The sequence below is a fragment of the Culicoides brevitarsis genome, chromosome 1, assembly GCF_036172545.1.
Source record: "Culicoides brevitarsis isolate CSIRO-B50_1 chromosome 1, AGI_CSIRO_Cbre_v1, whole genome shotgun sequence".
In the NCBI taxonomy this organism is placed as follows: domain Eukaryota; kingdom Metazoa; phylum Arthropoda; class Insecta; order Diptera; family Ceratopogonidae; genus Culicoides; species Culicoides brevitarsis.
In genome coordinates, this window is record NC_087085.1 from 35314591 (window position 1) to 35335448 (window position 20858).

General features: G+C 31.4%; 6 protein-coding genes across 10 annotated transcripts in view; 3 read left to right on the plus strand and 3 right to left on the minus strand.

Moving 5' to 3' along the window:
* Positions 1-10899, plus strand: part of LOC134838211 (tachykinins) — a 33979-nt gene extending 23080 nt beyond the window's left edge. For 2 of the 4 annotated variants that reach the window (XM_063853687.1, XM_063853688.1), the window contains exons 2-9: positions 1457-1571; positions 2429-2692; positions 2753-2906; positions 2987-3304; positions 3366-3484; positions 3543-3638; positions 3695-3794; positions 10371-10899. In XM_063853687.1, the coding sequence (XP_063709757.1) occupies positions 1470-1571; positions 2429-2692; positions 2753-2906; positions 2987-3304; positions 3366-3484; positions 3543-3638; positions 3695-3794; positions 10371-10393 (1176 nt within the window). In that variant the 5' untranslated portion in view covers positions 1457-1469 and the 3' untranslated portion in view covers positions 10394-10899. The remainder of the gene's footprint in view (positions 1-1456; positions 1572-2428; positions 2693-2752; positions 2907-2986; positions 3305-3365; positions 3485-3542; positions 3639-3694; positions 3795-10370) is intronic. The other 2 variants (XM_063853689.1, XM_063853690.1) reach the window with 2 other exon arrangements.
* Positions 10900-12182: 1283 nt separating this feature from the next.
* On the minus strand, positions 12183-14422 carry LOC134827768 (kelch-like protein 18). 2 transcript variants are annotated; one of them, XM_063840570.1, is made up of 3 exons: positions 14242-14422; positions 12939-14172; positions 12183-12878 (listed from the first exon to the last, which is right to left on the minus strand). In XM_063840570.1, exons 1-3 carry the CDS (start codon positions 14365-14367, stop codon positions 12523-12525), a joined length of 1716 nt encoding a protein of 571 aa, XP_063696640.1. In that variant the 5' UTR covers positions 14368-14422; the 3' UTR covers positions 12183-12522. The 2 variants fall into 2 exon arrangements, with proteins under 2 accessions (XP_063696640.1, XP_063696652.1); XM_063840582.1 differs by having other exon boundaries at positions 12939-14168; positions 14238-14422.
* Positions 14423-14557: 135 nt separating this feature from the next.
* On the plus strand, positions 14558-15078 carry LOC134832927 (mitochondrial import inner membrane translocase subunit Tim10B). The gene is made up of 2 exons (XM_063847158.1): positions 14558-14661; positions 14722-15078. The coding sequence occupies exons 1-2, from the start codon at positions 14632-14634 to the stop codon at positions 15076-15078; spliced, it is 387 nt and encodes a 128-aa protein (XP_063703228.1). The 5' UTR covers positions 14558-14631.
* On the plus strand, positions 15074-15941 carry LOC134832919 (L-seryl-tRNA(Sec) kinase). The gene has a single exon (XM_063847145.1). It carries the CDS (start codon positions 15075-15077, stop codon positions 15930-15932), a length of 858 nt encoding a protein of 285 aa, XP_063703215.1. The 5' UTR covers position 15074; the 3' UTR covers positions 15933-15941.
* Positions 15942-16124: 183 nt separating this feature from the next.
* LOC134832932 (small ribosomal subunit protein eS27) lies at positions 16125-16986 on the minus strand. Its single transcript, XM_063847169.1, has 3 exons — positions 16911-16986; positions 16289-16508; positions 16125-16227 (listed from the first exon to the last, which is right to left on the minus strand). Exons 1-3 carry the CDS (start codon positions 16914-16916, stop codon positions 16199-16201), a joined length of 255 nt encoding a protein of 84 aa, XP_063703239.1. The 5' UTR covers positions 16917-16986; the 3' UTR covers positions 16125-16198.
* Positions 16987-17872: 886 nt separating this feature from the next.
* On the minus strand, positions 17873-20773 carry LOC134828095 (uncharacterized). The gene is made up of 3 exons (XM_063841057.1): positions 20472-20773; positions 19680-20407; positions 17873-19582 (listed from the first exon to the last, which is right to left on the minus strand). The coding sequence occupies exons 1-3, from the start codon at positions 20588-20590 to the stop codon at positions 17922-17924; spliced, it is 2508 nt and encodes an 835-aa protein (XP_063697127.1). The 5' UTR covers positions 20591-20773; the 3' UTR covers positions 17873-17921.
* Positions 20774-20858: the final 85 nt, after the last annotated feature.

Sequence of the window (20858 nt, forward strand, 5' to 3'; positions counted from 1 at the left end):
CCCAGAGACTCTGTGTTGACCGAAAAACCCTCATTTTGTGTAAATTTCGTGTCATAAAGCTGCAGGTAATCAAAAACCGTCGCACCGCAGCTCGTGACGCGACACAAAAACCACATTCCGCAAGCCACAGAAGCTGTTGATGCTCCTTATCATCGTCGTTTTTGTGTAAAAATGAACATGTGTGGCAAAGATAATTATTATGATAATGTTTTAATGTTGCTTTACATCCCCCTTTCATTAGAACATATTTTTCCTTTTCCGCAGTGAAAACCGCCTCCGCCGCTATAACATCACCTTACAAGTGTAATTATTCTTATCACTCTCAATAAAAAATACAAAGAGGTGTGGAAGTTTTTTTTATTCATATTCTAGCGAAAAATAAAAGAAAAACAGCGCAAAACTTTTATATTTTTGCGTCATGTGACAGAAAGTACGTTTCTCAGAAAAAGTCTTGTTTTTCTTCCTTTTTTGCATTTTTGAGAAAAAAATTACTCTTTTAATGAATTTTGAGATAAAAGTTTTTAAAATGTGCATTGGGAAAAAATTTTTTAAATGTGCATTGGGATGAAAGTTTAAAATGTAAACTGGGTCAAAATTTTAGAATATACATTGGGGCAAAATTTGCATTGGGATTTGTTTCAAAATCAAAATAGCTATAATAGGCAAAAAATTTCAAATGTACACTGGGTTCAAAATTCCGAATTTCGGATAGTATAATCGGAGATCATAAAATTGGTCTTGGGACAAAAATTTAAGAAAATTTCAACGAACGAAAAAATATGCCTTGGGTCAAAAATGAATCACAAAATTTTCCATAATATCCTCTGCATAAGCTTTCAAAATGTGTAATGGGTCGAAATTTGTCGAATGGGTCGAAATTAAGACAAAAACACAAAATGTGCATTGGGCACGAATACAAAAATTTGCTTTGAGATTAAATAATAAAATTTGCTTTGGGACAAAATTAAATAAAAATTTAAAATATACATTGGGCTATGTCACGTGGTTAAAATTTAAAAAAAATCTACATTTGAGTGAAAATTTTCAAAATGTACACTGGGTTAAAATTTCAGAAGGTACTTTGGGACTAAAATAAAATGTTTGCATTGGGACTTATTTCAAAATATGCATTGGGCAAAAATTTTTATTAAATTACGTACTGGGTTGAGTCACGTGACTTTAAAAAAATCAAAATACGACTCCATCCTTCTTGTAACGACAACTTTCAAATTTTTTTTTTCTGAAGTGAACTTTAGTTGCATACAAAAACAAACGACAAACAGCGTCATTAATATTTTATTAGTCACCTTTCACGAGGAATTCCCGTAATTTTTCTCTTTTTTGTGTCTCTTAATTACGCATTAAGCTTCGTGTGATGATGACGAACTTTTCATGTGACATGTAACAAATGAACATTTTTTGCTAATTTATTTTTTTTTGTTTCTTTTTTTTTCAGATATACCTTTCTTATGATGAATATACTAATTGTTAGCACGTTATTTTTAATCCTAAATATTTCACAAGAAATTTATGCAAATCCGCATCACAGGAGAGAACCTGTTGGTTTTCAGGTAAGAATTTGAATATTTTATTTATTTTCCACTAAATTTGGTCAAGCATGTGCTCGGTCAAAAAAGGCAAGTGTGTCAACTCGTGTCATTCGATGAATGGGATAAATTCGATACAAACTTATTTTGAAGGAAATCTGTTGTTGAAATGTTTCGGAAAGATGCTTACATTGACATGACATGTTGATGTTTGAAGACGATTTGCATGTTTAAATAAATTTGAGGGAGTTGGGGTGAAGGAATTGGGTTGATGGGTTAGGCTTTGATGTTTACATTTTATTTTTGGCCTTATTTTTTACGAGTTTTTGACCTAAATTTTATTTCTTATGAAATTTTTTTTGTCAAAAATTGCTTGAAAATGTTTTAAAAATTAATTTTTAATCAAAATTTCAAATAAATTCAATAATTTTCATTCAAATAATGAATGAAATCAACCAAATTTTGTCTGTCAAGCCTTCAGGAAATGATAAAATTGATAAAATAATTTTATTTGTTTGTCACAAATTGATCAAAGTAAATAAAATTAGAGCTTCCTTGAGACATTTCCGCTTAACTTCTATTTTAAGATTCATTTTTGACACTTTTCTTTGATCATTTCTATCTTTAGATTGTCTCCCAAGTACAATTTTCTTCAGAAATTTCCTAAAATAAATAAAAATTCAGTTAATTTATGCAAAAATCCATTTCTTTCGAGTAAAATTACCTTTGGGACACTGATTTTGTGAGTAGGTTTGTGTCTCCTAATTCAATTAATCACCGAATTTGTCATGTTTGTCTTCCAATTACGACTGCCATGTCAAAATTAAATGTAAATTTCATTGAATTTTTAAAAATAATATTTTCTTTGATCCGATTTTTAGGGCACTCGTGGCAGACGAAGCGTGGATTTCGACAATAAAAGTATTAATAGTAAGGATGACAGCGTTCAGACAGAGCAAGAAGCTCCCTTTTATGTAAATAGTGTGACAACCGAGAGTATTAGCAATGACGAGCCGGTCGGTACGAGTCCGTCGTCATTGTCAATTGTCAAGCGGGCCCCTGCAATGGGCTTCCAAGGTGTACGTGGCAAGAAATTTGATGAATTTTACGCGGATCTGGACAAGAGACTTCCGATGGGATTTCAGGTAAATAATTTTTTTTGTCTTGTTTGTGACACTTTTTTCCATGAATTATTAAATTTTCAGGGTGTACGTGGCAAAAAGTTGCTAATAAATTACCCGCATCTATGGTATTATTCACCGAAACGTGCACCGAGTGGATTTATGGGAATGCGTGGCAAGAAAAGTTATGACTACGACGAGGGCGCGCTGGATAAACGAGCGCCTTCAGGTTTCATGGGTAAGTGCGTGCGATGATTTATGTCACTTTTTCATCCAGAATCTGTGAGAAATTTACTCAAAATGTTCGTTTTTTTGTAGGAATGCGTGGGAAACGACCTGAAGACTTTGAACAGCAGTACGACAATTACAGCAGCAACGATGACGACTTGAGACTGTATCAAGCATTGATGTCGGGAGCTGATTCGCTAAATCATTGGTACGAAGATCAATTAAATGAACTCGATCCGAACAACATTGAGGAGTACGGGTATGAGAAGAGAGCGCCTGCGGGCTTTGTTGGGATGCGAGGACGTCGATTTTATGACAGCGATTTATTCCAAACGCTCGAAAGTAAGAAACGAGCACCTTCGGGCTTTACAGCGATGCGTGGCAAAAGAGCTCCGTCAGGTTTTATGGGTAAAAAATAACTTTCGAGTCTCAGTTTTAAACGATTTTCATGAAAAATTTTAATTTTTAGGAATGCGCGGTAAGAAAGACGACCCCGAAATGCTAGATAATTACGAAAAACGAGCGCCAGCTGCAGGATTTTTGGGCATGCGAGGCAAAAAGGGGCCCTTGGTAAGTCTATATAGAAAGGTCTCGACCAACTAACAGCTTTTTGCTGAAAAAAAGCAAAATCAATGTTAAATGATAGTTTGCTTATTTACAGGGAAATTCATTTTTTGGTACGCGAGGCAAGAAATTCCCCTACGAGTTTCGCAGTAAATTTATCGGTGTCAGAGGAAAGAAGGTAAAAAATTTTTTTTTATATATTTCCTTCAAAAATTAAATTTTTGTTGATTTTAGGCCTTCAATTCTGAAAATGAAATTGAAGAAACCGAACAGCTCGAAAATAACATGGAAAAACGCAAACCCAACGGATTTGTCGGAATGAGAGGCAAAAAAGGTAAGGCGTCTCCTTTTTACCTTTTTGCACTTTGAAGCATTTTATGACTTAATGATATGCAAATATTGTGAGATAGTTTGTTGTTGTTTCATAAAATGATAGTTGAAAATCGTGAAAAAAATTTTTATGACCTAAAGAGGAGACATTCATATGGAAAAAATAACACAAGGACAAAAAAGTAACATAAAATTGTGGAAAAAAGTTCATTTTCACTAAAAATTTGTCTCGCAGCTCGTTCAAATGTTCATGAATCATTAATGTCCTTGCACTATTTTGTGCCTTGACAAATATTTGACATTAAAAGTTTGAGAAAAACATTTTTTAAAGTATAACTTGTCATATTCTACATTGTTTTTGATTCAGTTTTTAGATCTTTTTGAGAATTTTAAACATTTTGAAGATTTTTTTTTTGAGGAGTTTTAAAAAAATTCAATGAAACTTGCAGCGCAAAGAACCTTAAATTGGTAAAAATAATATTTTCTCAGTCCTTTAACTTTTTAAATTTATTTTTTTTTAATTTTTAAAAAATAATTTATTTTAAATTAATTATTTATTTAAAAAAAAAAAATAAATTATTTTTTTATTAATAAAGTTTTAACTATTATTAGTTAATAAATTAATTTTATAATTAGGTATTAATTAAAATTAATTAATTATTTTAAATATTAATTTATAAAATTTTGTATATTTTTTTTATTTAACAATTAATTATTTTTAAATTTTATTTAATTAGTTTTATTTATTTTATTTTTTTTAATTTTAAAAATAAATCTTGTGAATTTTTTATGAAATTAAATTAAATAAAAAAAAAATTAATTTTAAAATTTAATTTAATTTTAATTTTTTTTTTCTTTTAAATTTTTAAATTATTCAAATTAAATTTTGAATTTAAAAAATAATTATTTTATAAATTATTAAATTTAAATTATTTTCAAAAAAATATTTTTTAAAATTATTTTTTTTTAAATTAAAATAATTTTTATTTAATTAATTAAAATTTTAAAAATAATTATTTAAAATTTTTTTTTTTCAAAATTAGATTTTTTTTTATAAAAATATACTTCAATCATATTTTTTCGCAAATTCAAGTTTTTTTTTTATTTGTGACACTTCACCAAAGTCATAATAACGTGTTAATGCCTCTCCCGTAATGAGATATTTTTTTGCGCAACATGCATCGCCTTCACGTAATTTAATACTTTAATCCCGCTACCGAACGCAATTAACTCTAAAACGTAACTTTTTGCCATATCTGTCACCATTTAACCGGCAATTTGTAATAAAACACCACAAAGGACTTGTAAATAATTTTCCTGCACGACGTGATAAAAAGCGATGAAAAAAAATCAAAGGCGCCAAACAACGATAGGCACCATGATATAAATAAATAAAAAAAAGTGGCGATTTCCCACGTGGATTACGGCTCGTCTATTTATCGCAACAGCAAAAAGTGCCTCGTAAAACACTTATGTTACGACAGGCTACGTAGACAAGTGAAATTACACGTCCTGTTGGGTTTCACACGAGCTGTGCGATAAAAAATGTAGCGAAAGGTGACAACGGTTGCGAGAACTTTTTAAACTTTTTTTTGCTACTTTCTTTTGATCTCTTCGCTCTCTCTCGGTTTTTATGCGACAACGATACGCTTTGGTGCCATTTAACGTGTTGATGCGAAGAAACGAGATGATGCTTGTTATTTTTGAGTTTTATTTTCTTTTTTTCGCTGCACGTGAAATTATTTGTGTCACTGACACACACACACACACAAACAAAGCTGGAGATGGTATCGTGAGAAAAGAGCTGCTTCTGGGTGATCGTCCTCGTCGCAGATAAATATCAAGCAACTTTTGTCATATTTTTCTTTTGTGGCAAGCACGGATATAAACACGACTGTGACAGAGGAAAAAAATGATATTATTGCATTTTCCACTATAATACTATAATTTTAGATTTTTCTTCGCCATACAGACATACAAAAGGTACTTTCAAGTACAGTCGATGAAATGTAGTGAAAAACCGGGAAATGTAAAACTTTTTTGTCCTTTTTTATTATTTTTCAGTTTTGACAGTGAAATGTGTCTTTTACTGTTTGTTCACTTTTTTTTGCGAAGTGAATGAATGAGTTGGTTAACGGTAAATGCACGACTATTTTTCTTTGTGCGAAACGGAACAACTTAATAATGAATGAAAAAAATCGAGAAAAATGAAAACTTGTCTGTTGATAACTTTTGTAGGACTTCTGATTAAAATATTGACATGAGTGAATAAGTGGTTTTTATCAAGTAAAAATTTATTGAGTGTGAACTTTTTGACAGTTTGTTTATTTATTTGTGAGATGTTGAAGATTATTTAATCAAGAAAAATAAAGTTTTTAAGACTCGTTGAGAAGATACTCATAAGTTGAGGATTAGTAACAACTAGATAAAAAATATTTCAAAATATTTTTTTTAATCTTAACATTTCTCTATACTTTTCGGTTTAATTAATTATTTATTATATTAATTTTAATTAATTTATTTTTAATTTTAAAATTAATTATAAAAACTAAATCAAGAGCAAAAAAACTATGTCAAAAACTGTGTCAAAGTCATTTTTTGTCAAATCTTGCTATAAATGGATAAAAATTTGTCAGAGGGCTCTAATTTATCATTTTTAATCATATAACTGAAACTGAAAAAAAATTTTTTCTTTGACAAAAATCAAGAGCAAAACTAAATCAAAAAAAACTATTTTTGACAAATCTTGCTCAAATGGATAAAAATTTGTCAAGAGGGCTCTAATTTATCATTTTTAATCATTTTACAACTCAAAACTGCCAAAAAATTGAAACTGAAAAAATTTTTTTTCTTTGACAGTTTTGTTTTGAAAACTAACTGTGTCAAAGCCATTTTTGTCAAATCTTGCTCCGAATGGACAAAAATTTGTCAGAGGGCTCTAACTTATCATTTTTAATCATTTTATAACTCAAAACTGCAAAAAAATTGAAACTGAAAAAATTTTTTTCTTTGACATAGTTTTGTTTTAAAAACTAAATCAAGAGCAAAAAAACTGTGTCAAAGCTATTTTTGACAAATCTTGCTCCAAATGAAAACATTTTAAACTCAAAACTGCAAAAAATTGAAACTGAAAAAAAATAGTTTTGATTTGAAAACCAAATCAAGAGCAAAAACTGTGTCAAAAACTGTGTCAAAGCAATTTTTGTCAAATCTTGCTCCAAATGGATAAAAATTTGTCAGAGGGCTCTAATTTATCATTTTTAATCATTTTATAACTCAAAACTGCCAAAAAATTGAAACTGAAAAAATTTTTTTCCTTTGACATAGTTTTGTTTTGAAAACTAAATCAAGAGCAAAAAAACTATGTCAAAAACTGTGTCAAAGCAATTTTTGTCAAATCTTGCTCCAAATGGATAAAAATTTGTCAGAGGGCTCTAATTTATCATTTTTAATCATTTTATAACTCAAAACTGCCAAAAAATTGAAACTGAAAAAATTTTTTTCCTTTGACATAGTTTTGTTTTGAAAACTAAATCAAGAGCAAAAAAACTATGTCAAAAACTGTGTCAAAGCAATTTTTGTCAAATCTTGCTCCAAATGGATAAAAATTTGTCAGAGGGCTCTAATTTATCATTTTTAATTTCAAAACTCATTTTTCAAGAGCAAAAAAATCAAAAACTGTGTTTCAAATTGCTCAAATGGATAAAAACAGAGGGCTCTAATTTATCATTTTAAAAACTCAAAACTGCCAAAAAATTGAAACTGAAAAAATTTTTTTCTTTGACATAGTTTTGTTTTGAAAACTAAATCAAGAGCAAAACTGTGTCAAAAACTGTGTCAAAGCTATTTTTGTCAAATCTTGCTCCAAATGGATAAAAATTTGTCAGAGGGCTCTAATTTATCATTTTTAATCATTTTATAACTCAAAACTGCCAAAAAATTGAAACTGAAAAAAAATTTTTTCTTTGACATAGTTTTGTTTTAAAAACTAAATCAAGAGCACAAAACTGTGTCAAAAACTGTGTCAAAGCTATTTTTGACAAATCTTGCTCCAAATGGATAAAAATTTGTCAGAGGGCTCTAATTTATCATTTTTAATCATTTTATAACTCAAAACTGCCAAAAAATTGAAACTGAAAAAAAATTTTTTTCCTTTGACATAGTTTTGTTTTGAAAACTAAATCAAGAGCAAAAAAACTGTGTCAAAAACTGTGTCAAAGCAATTTTTGTCAAATCTTGCTCCAAATGGATAAAAATTTGTCAGAGGGCTCTAATTTATCATTTTTAATCATTTTATAACTCAAAACTGCCAAAAAATTGAAACTGAAAAAATTTTTTTCCTTTGACATAGTTTTGTTTTGAAAACTAAATCAAGAGCAAAAAAACTGTGTCAAAAACTGTGTCAAAGCAATTTTTGTCAAATCTTGCTCCAAATGGATAAAAATTTGTCAGAGGGCTCTAATTTATCATTTTTAATCATTTTATAACTCAAAACTGCCAAAAAATTGAAACTGAAAAAATTTTTTTCCTTTGACATAGTTTTGTTTTGAAAACTAAATCAAGAGCAAAAAAACTATGTCAAAAACTGTGTCAAAACTGCAAAAAATTGAAACTGAAAAAAAATTTTTTCTTTGACATAGTTTTGTTTTGAAAACCAAATCAAGAGCAAATCAAAAACTGTGTGCTATTTTTGTCAAATCTTGCTCCAAATGGATAAAAATTTGTCAGAGGGCTCTAATTTATCATTTTTAATCATTTTATAACTCAAAACTGCCAAAAAATTGAAACTGAAAAAATTTTTTTCCTTTGACATAGTTTTGTTTTAAAAACTAAATCAAGAGCAAAAAAAATGTGTCAAAAACTGTGTCAAAGCTATTTTTGTCAAATCTTGCTCCAAATGGATAAAAATTTGTTTTGAAAACCAAATCTGTGTCAAAAAGATCTTGCTCCAAATGGATAAAAATTTGTCAGAGGGCTCTAATTTATCATTTTTAATCATTTTATAACTCAAAACTGCCAAAAAATTGAAACTGAAAAAAAATTTTTTTCTTTATTTTTTTTTTGAAAACTAAATCAAGAGCAAAAAAACTGAAGGCTCTAATTTATCATTTTTAATCATTTTATAACTCAAAACTGCCAAAAAATTGAAACTGAAAAAATTTTTTTTCTTTGACATAGTTTTGTTTTGAAAACCAAATCAAGAGCAAAAAAACTATGTCAAAAACTGTGTCAAAGCAATTTTTGTCAAATCTTGGTCCAAATGGATAAAAATTTGTCAGAGGGCTCTAATTTATCATTTTTAATCATTTTATAACTCAAAACTGCAAAAAAATTGAAACTGAAAAAAATTTTTTCTTTGACACAGTTTTGTTTTGAAAACCAAATCAAGAGCAAAACTAAATCAAAAACTGTGTCAAAAACTGTGTGATTTTTGTCAAATCTTGCTCCAAATGGATAAAAATTTGTCAGAGGGCTCTAATTTATCATTTTTAATCATTTTATAACTCAAAACTGCAAAAAAATTGAAACTGAAAAAAATTTTTTCTTTGACATGGTTTTGTTTTGAAAGTGTATGAAATTGCAAAAGGGTCATGAGGTGTACGAAATTGTGAAATGAGGAGTACAAAAAAGCATATAACATCGAAATGCGGTATCGTATGTCGTTCTTTAGACGACTACTTTCTCTATTTTTTTATTTTTACGATTTTGAAACATAAAATTCTTTTTTCACAAATTAAAAAAAATAATTTTATGATATTTTTAATAATTATCAAATTAAAATTTTTTAAAAATATTTTTTCCATAAAAAAAAAATAAAAAAAACTCAAAAAATAAATTTTAAAACTATAATTGAATTTGAAAAATGTTTCTAAAGTTTTATATTCATCTTGAAAATTTTACTTAAGAGCTTCAAATTTTTTTTTTAAATAATATTTTAAAAAATTGTTGACCATTAACTGAAAACTTTAACTTTTTTTCATATTTTTCTTTAACGATCACAATTTCACATCTTTTATCTGTTAACAATAGCTTGGTAAAAAAATTTTCATAACAACATTCACCATCACTTTTCATGAATGCAAACTTCAACTCCTTCGATGACCATTATGTGCATTTTATGAACAAGCGTTGTTATTAGAGTGAAAATGTGTAAATTTCATAAATATAAATAAAAATGATGCACACACTTGCATACGCTCTTGAAATTTAATCAGACATTGCATCGGAGAATTTTTCACGTTTTTCATCCAACAAACCATGTGTGATGACTGAAAATGCCTCCAACTTTATAAAAATATGCAGGATGATTAAAAAATCGTGCTGGAAAAAAAAATTCTACACAGATTTACATAAGAGAATTAATTTTAATTGAAGATGAGTCGGGTGTTGTTGCAGCATTGCAGAGCACTTTAAAGCATGAATAGTTGATTATAGCTAATGGTCTTTTGAAAATTTTTATTTTGTGTCTCTGTTGTAACATTGCACCTCACGTGAGAATTGCTTTGTGCATAAAATAAATTAAAAGCGAAAAATCATATGGAAATTTAACAATAATTGAATTTTTTTTCTTTCTTTTTAGATTCCGAGTCAAGTCAGGAGTAAAGTGAGCAGTTAAGTACAATGATGAACATATAACGGCTAAAAAAAAGTATTAATAGAACTTAAGTTATAATTTTTTATTTATTTTCTTCCGTGGCTGGGTTATTTTTTAAAGTATTATAAAAAAAACAATTATTTGACATCCAATCTTCGTGAAATCCGGAAATTTGTTATTCAATTAAATTATTTATTCGAAAAGTTGCAGAGAAATGTTTGCAAAAGTAATTTCTCGTTGCTACTGATTTTAATTTAAAAATAATCATTTTATGCAGATTCAAGTTTAGTTGACTTATTTTTGTTAGAAAAGGCAGCGAAAATATAATTTGAAAATAAAATGGAATTAATGAAAAGTGAAAAAGTTAGCAGAGAAATTTATCGCATAAAAATAAATCGAATAAACGGGTGATAGATAAAAAAAAAATATAATAAAAAGAATAGTGAGAGAAAATAGTGCAAAACGAAAAAAAACACAAAACAGAGACAAACGTGGAAAAGGTGTTTCAGTTAAAAAATAAAAGATGAATAAATAATTATTTTAAAGAGATTTAAAAATTATAATAATGTTGAGAAATGGCATCTAATTGATTATTTAATAATAAAAAATTAAAATAAATTTTAAAAATAATTAATTTTTATTTGAAGTTGAAAAAAAACTAAAAAATCTATAAAAAATTAAAAATATCTTTTAAAGCATTTTCATCGAAAATAAATATTTATTTTTTTTATATAAATCAATGTTGTTCAAAAATAAATAAATGTTACTTTTGTTATTAATACGAACAGCAGCAATCGATAAAAAAAACAATCAAAAAGGGTGAAAATCAGGTGCGGAATATTTTTTAAATTTTTTTTAATGATAAAATAAATATTTATTTAAAAATTAAAATTAATTAATTATTTATTAAATATAAATTAAATAATTTTTTTTTATAAATTTCAAGTATTTAAAAAATTATAAAAAAAATATTTAAATATAAAAAAAATATTTATTAATTTTAATAAATTATTTTTTACTGTTCCGCACCTGATAAAAAAAATCACTTAAAAATACTTGAACCTTTTTGTTATTTTAAAAATTCCCAACGATAACAACATACTTGAGGTACATGAGTGATATGATGTTTACAGAATAAAAATGCTACAAACAGTCGATTAAAATAATAATAAATTATTACAAAAAAATTCTTCTTGTTATACTTTCCTTTTAACTCTCCAATTAAATTAATAAAAAAAAATAAAAATTAATTAATAATTAAAATTTTAATAAATATAATGAGGAGTCACTAAAATATACTGAAAAGCAGAATTGAATAATAAAAAAATGTTTAATATTAAAATAATAAATATTAATATGTATTATAAAAAAAATAAATAAATAAAAAAAAGTTTACAAAATATTGTAAGTTACAACTTGTAACATATCAGGCTGGAACAAATGCGCTATTAATATTATTATTATTAATACAAAAAAATATAAATAAATCAATATCTGATGGTTTTACGTTGTTATTATTACAAATAATAATAATAAATATACTTACCAAAGAGAAATATTGTATAAAAAAATTAAATTATATATATTATCATGTTTAATAACTTACAAAAAAATGGAGGATACACACAAATATAAAAAGTAATAAAAAAAGATACACGGAAACGGATAAAAGAAGTCTATTTATTCGATAAATTAAATAAAAATGCAATTAATCGAGTCAAAGGTTCGAAATAATGTGTAAATAATTATTGATGGCTTCATTTTTAGCAAATTTGGAGTTTAAAAAGGTAAAAAAAATTTTTTTTTATTTAAATTGAAGTTAAAAATTTATTAAACATATTTTTTTATTTCTAATGACTGACGATTGTATTTTTTTTCTACTTCATAATTATATTTTTTTTATAATTTTTATTATAAATATTTTTTTAAACGCATTTTCTGCTATATTTTGCTAGGTACTGAGGTCACTTTACTCACAACAAGCTAAAATGCATTTTTTTTCTAATAAATTTGTATAGGATTAGCAAAAATTTCCCTCTAAAAAATCCCGTTATTATGACTTTAGGTGATTTTAAGTTAAAACAGGTGCCTCTTCTACTAATTTTATGTTAAAAAATTCATTTTTATGGCTGTTTTTTTATTGATTTGGAATAACTCCTGCTCCGACGCCTCCTCCGTGACAAACCATCGGCGCCACAAAACTCCATGAGTCGGTTGATGCATCATAAACTTCAACTGTGCTGAGATTAGATTCGCCATCATAGCCTCCAATGGCCCATAACTTGCCCATATTAGCTGCTAATGCGACGCGACTTCGTTTAACGTTCATCGGGCACACGGAGGTCCATGTATCGGTCGATGGATCATAACATTCGACACTTTTGAGGAATGAATTGCCATCGTAACCGCCTGCTGCGTAGAGTTTTCCATTTAAACACGCGACTCCGAGACGACAACGTCGATTTAGCATGTTTTTTACTTTGGTCCAGGTATCTAAAAATAATTTTTTGTTATTTTTTAGATTTTTTTTTGTGAAAAAATCATGAAACTTACTTCCAATTGGGTCATAACGTTCAACGCTATCGAAGATAGATAGCCCGTCATGTCCTCCAACGGCATAAATTTGCCCGCCCAACGCTGCCATGCCGCCAGCACTGCGATATTTCATCATCGGAGCCACAGTTTGCCACGTATCTGTCTTCGGACTGTAACATTCGACTGTCGAAAGCGACGTAATTCCATCGTAACCGCCACAAACGTAGATATAATCATCCAAAGCAGCAACTCCAACAGCACTTCGTTTGCATCGCATCGTTTTTCCTTGAGTCCATTTCATGGTTTTTGGATCGTACACTTCGACAGTTGCCAATCTTTCGGTTCCATTGAATCCTCCAAAGGCATATAACTTTCCTCCGAGCACTGCAACTCCCACACGAGACCTTAACATGCTCATTGCTTCGCCCATGCGCCATGTTTTCGTCACGGGATCATAAATTTCAACAGTCGAGACACTTTCTCCCGTTTTTGTGAGTCCGCCAACGGCATAAATTTGTCCTATCACAAAATCGCAACATCGGGGTCGCACACGAAAACTTTGGATAAGTGCCCTACGTTCGGGCATCAAGTGATAATCCTTCGCTTCGTCGATCAAATCGCGACACTGATGCGATTGGCGGATTAATTCTTCGGGCGCAACACGATCCGCGAGGTATTGCGGCGATAAAAGAGGCAAACGAACTTTTGCCAGCACCTGCGGAAGTAGAGATTCCCTGTTTTCCTGATCATACTTGATCCAATTTAAGCAAGCCTCGAAAATATTTTCCTCCGTGGGGACATTTAGCTCGTCGCGCGCAATGAGTTCAATCAAAAACTCAAATTTTAAATTCATAAATTCGTCACTTTGGGCGACTTTTGAGAAATAATGATGAATATATTTTTGCGCTTGGTTCACGAGATCGACACAACCAAGAGTTTCGGCAAATTGTGAGATTCCAAGCACGTTATGCGGGTTAAATTTCGTAATTAAAAAGCTCGCACAGGCATCTCGGACTTGTGTGAGTTGCAAAAAGCACGAACCAATCATCAATCCTTGGACATTTTGGTTTGTGATCTTCACGACGCCGCTATACGCAAAATTAATGAGACTTTCGAGGGCTTGTGGCTCGATTTCCTTCATCGTAATTTCACGAATGCGGGATTCTGTCATGTCGTGCGTGAACATGGCGTAGAAATAGGGAATGGTAGCCGCTAATACTATTCGGTGTGCGGAAAAGGTTTGATCTTCTACCTAAAATAAAATATTTTTTAATTTTTTTTAGATTTTGCAATGAATAAAAAATTGATGAGAAACACCCACATTCAACTTTACATCACATAATTTGCCTTGACGACGAATTTCCTTCATAATTGGCAGCGCATCCGAGAAAAGGTCGTCCTGCTTGAAGATATGGTAGTCTTCTTCGCCCGACTCGATGGAATCCATGGCCAGGAAATGGGATTTTTTTGGAGAAATTTTCACTTTTTGGATTTGTTTTGAATTTTTTTTTGCTATTGGAAATCCCGTCACGAACCTCAAAGTCAGGAGCCTCTTATAAAAAATCGCTTTTTTGCTAATTCAACAAAAAATTCCAATTGTGCTCTGGGCTTGTTAAAAATAGCAAAATACGCCATGGGACTTATCAATTTCATTCGTCTCACTTCTTCAATAGTTTTAAAAAATTGAAAAATTAACAAAATTTTCACATAAATGGATAATTTAAGAGCAGAATTGTCAAATGTAAGTTTTTATCGGGAGCTTTAGTCAATTTTCTTTTAATTTATTTCATTCATTTCACAGATCAAAAGCTTCTTGGGAGTCTATAATCGTATCACGGAACTCTGTTTCAAGGCATGTGTCGAAAATTTATCAACTCGAAGAATAACTCCCGAAGAAGACAGATGCGTCGATAATTGCTACAAGAAATTTTCGAGTGCAAATCAGCGACTTCTCGTCATTTACATGGAACAACAGCAAGAAATCAACAAGAGACGAGCAGCAGACTTGGCGGAACAGGAACAACTCGCACTACAAAAAGCTCGCGAAGAAGCCCTGAAGCAACAGCAGGAGCAACAAAAACAAAATCCTCCATCGCAAGAACCTCAAGTTATCACGAATCCCGTTCAAACACTCACCGTGGAAGAGACAAAATCATGAGTTGCGTGAAAATGGGGAGCAAAATTGTTATTGTAGTGTTAGTGGGACTGCCAGGCGCTGGCAAAACTAGTTTTTGTGATCAATTAAAGCGATGTTTGAGAGAAAAAGTTAATTTTTATCACCTTTGTTTCGATTTGTTGTTCGAAATTCAACGAAATGTACGAGAATTTAAGACATTGAGAAGGAAATTTGTGGAATTGACCAGAATTTTAGTGAAAAGTATCAAATTTGAGGACTTTGAGCCTGTTGAAAGTCACTTGAAACAGCATTTGGATGCAAATTTAAGTAAAATAATTGAAAATTACGACAAAAATCATCAAATTTCGTACATCATCATCGACGATAACAACTTTTACCGCAGCATGAGATACAACTTTTACCAAATTGCACGAGAATTTGCTTGTAGCTTTTGTCAAATTTATTTCGAAGTACCTTTAGAAGTCGCTATTCAACGAGATTTGGCTCGCAAGACCTCTGTTGGAGCTGAAATTATCCAAAAAATGTCTGAACAACTCGAAATTCCCATAAATTCTAATTCGTGGGAACGAAATTCGCTCTTTACTGATGTTGAAACTGCTGATTTCAATGAAATTTTTGATTTTATAGAAAAATTACTGCCCGAAGAGCCCTTAAAAGAAGCTCCCGCTCCTGCAACTCAAACAGAAATCCATAAAATTGATTTAATTTTGCGGAAATTAGTTAGTAAAAAAGTACAAGAAGCTTCTAATAAAGCAAAAACTGCCGAAATTTTACAAGAAAAGCGAAAACGCATCCTTGAAGACATCCGTAACGGAGTAATTTGCACCAAAAATGTCGTTTTTGAAGATATTTTGCTTGAAACTGGGACAAAATAAACATCTTTCTTTCTCAAAATGAGTTTTTTTTTTTGCTTTTATTGATCTTCGCAAAGCATTTTACACAATTTTGCATCACTCACTGGCGTTGGAGATGTTAATCCAGTTTAACTTTCGCATTTTTGTCTTGCATTGTACTTATAAATTAAGAATTTTTTACGACGATGATGCGCGTCGATAAATAACACAAACTTTTATGATGTAAAATTTGCATTCAATTTATTATACGTGTATGGTAGTATAGATGGAAATGCATGATGACCCATTTAATAGGGCTTTTTTCTGAATGAACATCCTAAAAAAAGCAAAAATTTCAATTAATTTTGAGGAAATTCAAGGAAATGTCAAGAAATTACCTTCTGTGAGTTTAGCCCGTCCGCCAGTTGGTTGGCACAAGATCGTTGAGCATCCAGTGCAGACGACAACTCCTTGGGCATGTGAAAACACAGTGGTGATTTTATAACATCCGGGACACTTGACATCCATAAAGTATGAATTTGGGTGTTGTACAAGACGCTTTAGCTTGTGCTTGCGTTTTTCTTCCGCTGGGAGCGGGTGTAATAAGTCCTTGGCTAACTGCAATTTTCAAGAAAAAAAATTCAAATTATTTTCACTTTCTTTGTAATTCACAGAAAATGTGCGAAAATCCCGTCAAAATGCATTGTTTACGTCGGAAATTCTCCAATTTCGTCACATTTTGCAACGATATCTAATGTGATGAAATAATTATCTGTTTCGTTAATCACATTGTTGACACACGATACAATATATTTTTTTGTCATAAAAGCAAATGTCAGACACAAAAGCAAATGGCACGAAAATATTTTTGCTTTTTTCGCGTATTTTTCGAGGTCAGAACGGGACTTTTTGCACTGCAAATCGAAGATGGGAGACACAACAGCATTTTGAACGTATTTTTGCACATTTTTCGTTGTTTTGAAGGCACTAAATAAATAATTTTGTGAGGAGAAAACGCACCGGCATGTTTTACACTTGACGTCTCAGGAAAAAAGGGCTTTATAAAACGTGGTGAGTCGCGACGTTTGGTTGACACTAATGACAAAAAAGTTCACTTTGTGCATTGGGATGTATGAAGATAATTTATCAATTTTATTCGTCTCATTTGGATTTGAACGTTTTTACCGTTATTTATTGCAGGTCACGTGGTTTGATGATGTCTAAAGTTAATGATTTCTTAGGTCACGTGGTTTGAAAATTTTTAAGATTATAAGTTTTCTTAAATTTTCAAGGCTTTTCAGGTTACATTTTTTGAAAATTTTCTCAGATTTGAAGATTTTTCAGTTTGGAAACTTTTCAAATCTCTCAGGTTTGAAATTTTTCGATCACGTGGTTTGAAATTTTTTTTCAGATCACGTGGTTCTAATTTTTTTTAAGTTTGAAGGTTTCTTAGGTTACGTGATTTGAAATTTTCTCAGGTTTGAAGATTTCTCAGTTTCGAAACTTTTCAAATCTCTCAGGTTTGAAATTTTTCGATCACGTGGTTTGAAATTTTTTTTCAGGTCACGTGGTTCGAATTTTTTTCAAGTTTGAAGGTTTCTTAGGTTACGTGATTTGAAAATTTTCTCAAATTTGAAGATTTTTCAGTTTTGGAAACTTTTCAAATCTCTCAGGTTTCAAATTTTTCGATAACGTGGTTTGAAATTTTTTTTCAGGTCACGTGGTTCGAATTTTTTCAAGTTTGAAGGTTTCTTAGGTTACGTGATTTGAAAATTTTCTCAGGTTTGAAGATTTCTCAGTTTTGGAAACTTTTTAAATCTCTCAGGTTTGAAATTTTTCGATCACGTGGTTTGAAATTTTTTTTCAGGTCACGTGGTTTATTTCATGGTTCTTTTTATTAAAATTTTCTCAAAACGACAAATTTTGATATATTTTTTCAATTAAAATTTCGGTTTTAAATTAATTTTAAATTAAAAATTCTTTAAATTTTTATTTAAAAAATCTTAAAAATAATAAATAATTACTCTAAGTTCATTCATCAATATCGCATGCCGCTTCTTGCTTCGTCGCATGCGAAAATGTTTGAAATACTTTATTTTTTTCACTTGATATCCGTTTTTGCCTTTTCGCCGCATCATTTTTCACTTCATATCCATCCCAAAACATCTCATCCATCAACCCTTCGTTCTTTTTCCGTTTCGACATCGATGCCGAATACTCTTCTTCATACTCAATTTCTTGTCCATCTGCCGTCTCATAATTCGCCAACGTTATTTCCTGATCTTCTTCCGGTAGTTTTTCGTGTCTTTTTGATATTACTGTGATGAATTTTTGACTTTTTCCCGGGTGTTGCGTGACTTTTCGATACACGACTTTATCGTCGGGCGGATCTTCGTCATCCAGATAAACTTCCTCGAGTACTTCGTAGTCATCGGTTTCCGTTTGGTCGCCAAAAAGTTTTTGTATCATGTCGTTTTCCGTTTCCAAAGCTATTTTCCGGAACTTGTAGGCTGACTTGAGATTCGCTTCGCAAAGGTAACACACGAGTTGGGACATTCCGTCGTCGGGGCGAACGCGAATGCCTGTGATTTGGAAGTAAAGTTCCGAAAGGGAGATTTGCTCGGGATTTTCGTCGTTGCAATCGGCATCGTCGAATACTGCTGTGAGTTTTGTGAAGAATCCAGCGTCGGTTTTACCGCATGAACGACAATATTTCGGGAGTTTTATCGGATTTGGTTGAGGTTTTCTCACAATTGTTGGCGGATTTTGTGATTTTTGTTGCGAAACGACTTCGACTTCTTCGTAAAAGACTTCTTCTTGTTGCTGTTCTTCTTCTTCGATGATGTGATCTTCCTCCTGCGTCTCTTCGGCATCAGTTTTTGTCGTATTTGTCATCGATCTTACTCTCCGATTGAGGATTTGCAGTCCATGTCGCGATGCTAAATGTCTTTTTAGCGCCCCGGAAGACGTTGTTGTCTTATATTTGTGAATTTGTCGCGTTGGTCCGTTCCAACAGAGAGAGCAATAAATATAATTTTCATCAATTTCAAAGGACGAATCCTCTTTCATGACTTCTTTCTTACAAAAATACTTCCAAACGTCGGATTCTTTCGCTTTATTCTTGCCAGCGATACTTTCCGCGATCTGTTCTTCGTTCAGCGTGACTTCCGTGTCACCTTCGCTCTTGAAATACCCCAGCGGATCAAGTTGATGTGCCGACATCAAGTGTCTCCGAAGCCCCGAAGTCGATGTCGTTGGCTTGTAGGCCTTTTTAATACCATCCAAAATGCAAAAAGCGCAACAAAAAACCTCCTCATCCTCAAGTCGGAAGAAATAAGTTCGAATTTTACGCGTTTTGATTGATGTGATTTTCTGTGCTCGCTCGAGAATTTCCTCATCGAAGCTGTAAACTTCAACAACGGCTTCCGTGCCATCAAGAATTTCCCCTTCTTCGATATTTTTCTTGCTATTTTCCGCTTCTTCGGCATCCGGATCGATTTCATGCTTTTGCACGAGATGCGTTTTAAGCGTTGACGACGACGTCGACTTGCGATATTTGTGAACTCGGTTCTCGGCGGAACAAAGAGTGCAATAAACGTATTCGTCGTCATCTGGCACGTCGCTGTAATACGAACGAGCTGAACTGAGTTTCTTTGTTTTGCCTTTTCGGTGCATTTTTACGGGACTTGCTTCTAAAAAAATAAATTTTGGTTAAAAATTTTTAAATTTTGGTGAAAATTTTTAAATTTTAGTCAAAATTTTTAAATTTTCTTTGAAAAAGTTTCTTACCAAGTCCAACAGCGACGATATTTTCGATATTAACCATTTGGGCAGTCTCACAATACTCCCGCCCGACATCCAAGTCAATATCATGTTGCGATCTTAAGTGTTGACGAAGCGTTCCTGTACTGCTCGTTTGCTTGTAGCGATGTTGCGTGCCTTTTTTCAAGCATTCCGCGCAATAAACGTAGTCCTTATCTTGAATTTCTCCATTTTTCTTGACTTTGCAAAAGTATTTCCACACTCTGCTAATCCCGTATCCTCGTTTTTCGTCATTTTTTCCCTTTCGCATGAGTGGTTTGTAGTTTTCGACCTCGATTTCGTGCGCCGTCTTCAGATGTTTTCGCAAATTTGACGTGCTGCTGTTCGTGCTGTAGCTGTGACTCACGTTATTTTGGCGACACAACAAGCAATGAACCTTTTGCTCCGCTGTATTTTCCTCAAAATAGTTCCAAACGCCCGAATGTCGCACAATTGAGGCGTCTTTTGCGTCATTCGCTTCTTGGATGATCTCTTCGCCATCGATGCTTTGCTGAACAAACTCAACTTCGACAACATCTTCGTCCGTATACTGAATTTGACCGATTTCGCCGTCATCCTCATCGACAATTTCGTCTTCGGGGTGATGCGATTCGAGTAATTCTGTGCCAAGAATGTACTCTGTGGGTTGATTTCCGATAATTGCGTGAAATTCGAACAAGTGATCGTGTTGGAGAGTCTCGGCAGAGGCATCAAATCTTGAAAAAAATTAAAATTTTCATTAAAAAATGTCCTTGATCATGGAAATTTAAGAAAATTTACCTTCTAATCTTTCCGTGTTGATGACATTTCACACAACAAACTGTCGATTCGCTTAATTCTGGTTGATTTTCGTCGATCAAGCGGCAAAAATAGCGCTTTAAGATGTTATTCGAGCTCATATTTCAGAAAGACGTTATTTTAATTGCCAGACATTCAACGACAGCTTACGTAGGCGACCAATAAATCAATAAAAAATAATTTGCTTGACTTTCTTAAACTATTTTCGATAACTTTCCAGCTACACGGAGATTTTTAAAGACTTTTTCGGTGTCAGAGTTTGGAAATTTTGTTTTGTTTTGTTTTGTTTTCTGGCTTCGCTTACGGTATGTGTTCGGAAATATTTTTTGACTGCCTCAAAAAATTCAAAAAATCATTTTGAACGCACCC

Coding starts and splice junctions, on each gene's coding strand:
- LOC134827768 (XM_063840570.1), bottom strand. CDS start 14,367: ATGGATTCCATCGAGTCGGGCGAAGAAGACTACCATATCTTCAAGCAG. Junction 14,173..14,241: donor TATGTGATGTAAAGTTGAAT/GTGGGTGTTTCT, acceptor ATTTTATTTTAG/GTAGAAGATCAAACCTTTTC. Junction 12,879..12,938: donor ACGTTATGACCCAATTGGAA/GTAAGTTTCATG, acceptor AATTATTTTTAG/ATACCTGGACCAAAGTAAAA.
- LOC134832927 (XM_063847158.1), top strand. CDS start 14,632: ATGGATAATTTAAGAGCAGAATTGTCAAAT. Junction 14,662..14,721: donor TAAGAGCAGAATTGTCAAAT/GTAAGTTTTTAT, acceptor TTCATTTCACAG/ATCAAAAGCTTCTTGGGAGT.
- LOC134832919 (XM_063847145.1), top strand. CDS start 15,075: ATGAGTTGCGTGAAAATGGGGAGCAAAATTGTTATTGTAGTGTTAGTG.
- LOC134832932 (XM_063847169.1), bottom strand. Junction 16,228..16,288: donor ACGGGCTAAACTCACAGAAG/GTAATTTCTTGA, acceptor TGCTTTTTTTAG/GATGTTCATTCAGAAAAAAG.
- LOC134828095 (XM_063841057.1), bottom strand. CDS start 20,590: ATGAGCTCGAATAACATCTTAAAGCGCTATTTTTGCCGCTTGATCGAC. Junction 20,408..20,471: donor CAACACGGAAAGATTAGAAG/GTAAATTTTCTT, acceptor ATTTTTTTCAAG/ATTTGATGCCTCTGCCGAGA. Junction 19,583..19,679: donor TATCGTCGCTGTTGGACTTG/GTAAGAAACTTT, acceptor TTATTTTTTTAG/AAGCAAGTCCCGTAAAAATG.